This window comes from Podarcis liolepis (assembly GCF_965112155.1).
Source record: "Podarcis liolepis genome assembly, chromosome: 10".
Taxonomy (NCBI): domain Eukaryota; kingdom Metazoa; phylum Chordata; class Lepidosauria; order Squamata; family Lacertidae; genus Podarcis; species Podarcis liolepis.
In genome coordinates this window covers 29236475-29239624 of record NC_139562.1, presented here as the reverse complement: position 1 = coordinate 29239624, position 3150 = coordinate 29236475, and the positions used below count along the sequence as shown (strand labels likewise).

The 3150-nt window shown below is 49.2% G+C and overlaps 1 protein-coding gene across 1 annotated transcript; it reads left to right on the top strand.

Annotated features, from left to right (window-relative positions):
* Positions 1-959: 959 nt before the first annotated feature.
* LOC310688175 (urotensin-2 receptor-like) lies at positions 960-2000 on the top strand (the record flags this gene model as incomplete). The annotated part of the gene is made up of 1 exon (XM_083464303.1): positions 960-2000. The coding sequence occupies one exon, from the start codon at positions 960-962 to the stop codon at positions 1998-2000; it is 1041 nt and encodes a 346-aa protein (XP_083320429.1).
* Positions 2001-3150: the final 1150 nt, after the last annotated feature.

Here is a 3150-nt window from a genome sequence, read left to right as displayed (position 1 = left end):
TGAGATGCTGCCCTTTGGGTTTTTGACTGCCAGGCTTAGTTGACTTGATGCATGTTAAATGCAGCTGGCTGTGCACCATCTATGCGCCATCCAGCTATGATGACATCCTTGTGTGTGGTTTCTACTGCAACAGGCAGATATTTGCACTGAATACAGCTACCCCTCTGCAGCATGTTCATTGCTCTGCTTCCCAAAAATATTTTAAAAAGGAACTTATCTCAGAGAATTGTTCTCTTTCCTAGTCCCTATTTGATCCAGTTCCTTAACCACATCTGTATTAATTCTGGACCTTCCATTCATCTCTTTACGGGGTTGAGGGCAGAGAAAGGAAACAAGCAGAGGCAAGGTTAAAAATAAAGGAAATACAGACAGAAACAGGAATGTTGAAGAGAAAAGAATTCTGCAATCTGCTGGGTGGTCGCACTACAGTGCCATTAGCTATTGCTGAGTGTGTTTGCACTTGAGTGTGAAGCCATGAGTCAGAGATGCTCCGCCACTCAGCAGCGAATGATGTTTTTGAGGAGGGCTGCCGTTGGGAAAGCACAACTGCCCTGCATCTCTTGTTGGGGAGAAGAAGACGAGGAAGAAAGCATCTTGGCTGCCGTGGGGCTAGTTTTATTTGTGTCAACAAATGCTTGATGACAGAAGTCGCGGAGGGCCAGCTGGAGAGAGTATGAGAACTCTGCAGCAACAGAAAGCAGCAAGAGGATGCCATGCCGTCAAATCTGTAAGCGTGGAACGGATGTGCCTTCAAGAATGGTAAGATGAGCATGGGATGCAATGAGGACAGCCATCCCAATAGCCTACATAATTCCCTATGAGGCTCACACCCACCCACACCTAAGTGATTTTAGTTTCTTCCCATCATCCTTTGCCTCCCTGCCAAGCCAAGGCTATCAAAAACACACACTGTGTGTGGTTGGTCGTTCCTCTTAGAACCAGAGTGCCTCAGCTAGCCAATGACGACGGAGCTCATTGAAGAAGCTTCCTTGGGCAATTTCTCCTATGACGCTGAGCGTGGAGAAGAAAGTCCTGTCACCAGGGCCTTGGGCACAGTCCTCCTCCTCATGTGTCTCTTTGGGACAACGGGCAATATCTATACGCTGGTGGTAGCATTTGGTGGCATGTCTGTTCGCTCGGCGGGTTCTTTGCGCATCTACGTGGTCAACCTGGCCTTAGCCGATCTGCTCTACCTTTCCACCATCCCCTTTGTGGTGTGCACATATTTCGCCCAGGACTGGTTCTTTGGGGATGTGGGCTGCCGGTTTCTCCTCAGCTTGGACCTGCTGACAATGCACGCCAGCATATTCCTGCTGACGGCCATGAGCGTGGAGCGTTATTGGGCCGTGACCAAACCGCTAAGGGCCAGGCAGGCCGGAAACAGCTACCGCAGGCTTGCTTGCATTGCCGTGTGGCTCGTCTCGTCTTTGCTTATGGTGCCCATGATGGTCATGATCCAGCAGCGGGAGGGCAGGAGCGGAAAGCTCATCTGCTTCCCCACGTGGACGCCTGGTGCTTTCCAAGTGTACCTCACGGTTTTGTTTGGCACGAGCGTCCTCGGGCCTGGTTTGGTTCTGGGGGTCGTGTACTCCCGGCTTGTGCAGGCTTATTGGGCTTCCACAAAAGTCATGTGGTCGCCTGTGGCGAGCAGGGCCCTGAAGCAGAAGCTGTTTCCCAGGATCTTCAGCATCATCGTAGCCTACTGGGCCTGTTTTGTACCGTTCTGGGCCTGGCAACTCACCAAGCTATACTGGCCAGAGGACTTGGAGATCGGGCCGACCGCCCAGGCTTACCTCAACTTTGGCGTTACCTGCTTGACCTATGGCAACAGCTGCGTCAACCCTTTCCTGTATACCTTGCTCACCAGGAATTACCGCGAGTACATGGCTGCTCAGGGCGGAGAACAGCCACGTAGGAGGCATGCTTTCTTCAAGAAGAAAACACATGAAATGCCTCAAGCAGAACGTGTGTCTGTGGCAGAGGGAGGAGGGCTTGGATAAAGGAGGCAAAGGGTGGCCATCAGTAATCTACCCCAAGGATGCCTTTGCCTCTGCCTGCACAGCTGGGCTTAGCCTTGGAGAGCAGCAGCAGCAGCAGCAAGATGGGGAACAGTGACTGCAGACTTCGCTCTGGGAACCTGCATGTTTACTTGTTCACACTAAACCGTTTTTGGCTTAGTGTTGGGTTGTAACTGGGCCATAGTGTATACCAGAGGTAGGAAACCTCTGTCCCATGGGGCAGATTTGGCATACCAGGCCATTTCCCCCAAACCACACTGACCCGACCTATAGCTGCTGTTTGGCCTGGCTTCTAAGTTTTCTATGCAATTCTGTTTAACCTTCTTTTCTGCAGATCAGTTTTCCCTAATGTACAGTTTTGTATGTTATTTTCACTAATACAGTGGTACCTCGGGTTAAGTACTTAATTTGTTCCGGAGGTTCGTTCTTAACCTGAAACTGTTCTTAACCTGAAGCACCACTTTAGCTAATGGGGCCTCCCGCTGCTGCCGGAGCACGATTTCTGTTCTCATCCTGAAGCAATGTTCTTAACCCGAGGTACTATTTCTGGGTTAGCGGAGTGTGTAACCTGAAGCATATGCAACCTGAAGCGTATGTAACCCGAGGTACCACTGTATATGTATTTTTATGCACACTTTACCCGAGTACATACGTTATGGCTGGAGAAGTGCCTTGCAAGATTTGAAGCAGTGTAAATTTCCAAGTTTGGCTGTGTCTCGATGTTTGTGTTGTTTCAGAAATTTCAAATTGGGTAGGTTTGCCTTTAAATGTGAACTGAACTGAATTTCTCCCCATTCCTACCTATAGCTCCCAATCGAGACAGTGAATGCCATTTGGAAGTCTTTGTGTTGCAGCTGTCCTGTAATAAGTACAGCCAGATCCGTAGCTGCAGTAATCACATATCCTTCCCCTGTTGGCTCCTGTTTTCATTTCTCTCTCCTTCATCTGTTGCCTTCCTTGTGTTGACAGCTAGACTGTAAGCCCTTTGAGGGCAGGGACCTCTCCTTTGATTCTTCAGTTAATTTATATGGAGGATGCTTTAATAATAGTAGCAACAAACATTCTGTTCTCCACCCCACCCCCAAATAAGCATGTATTGTGATCCATTTGCTAATACAAGCAGCTTTAGTAG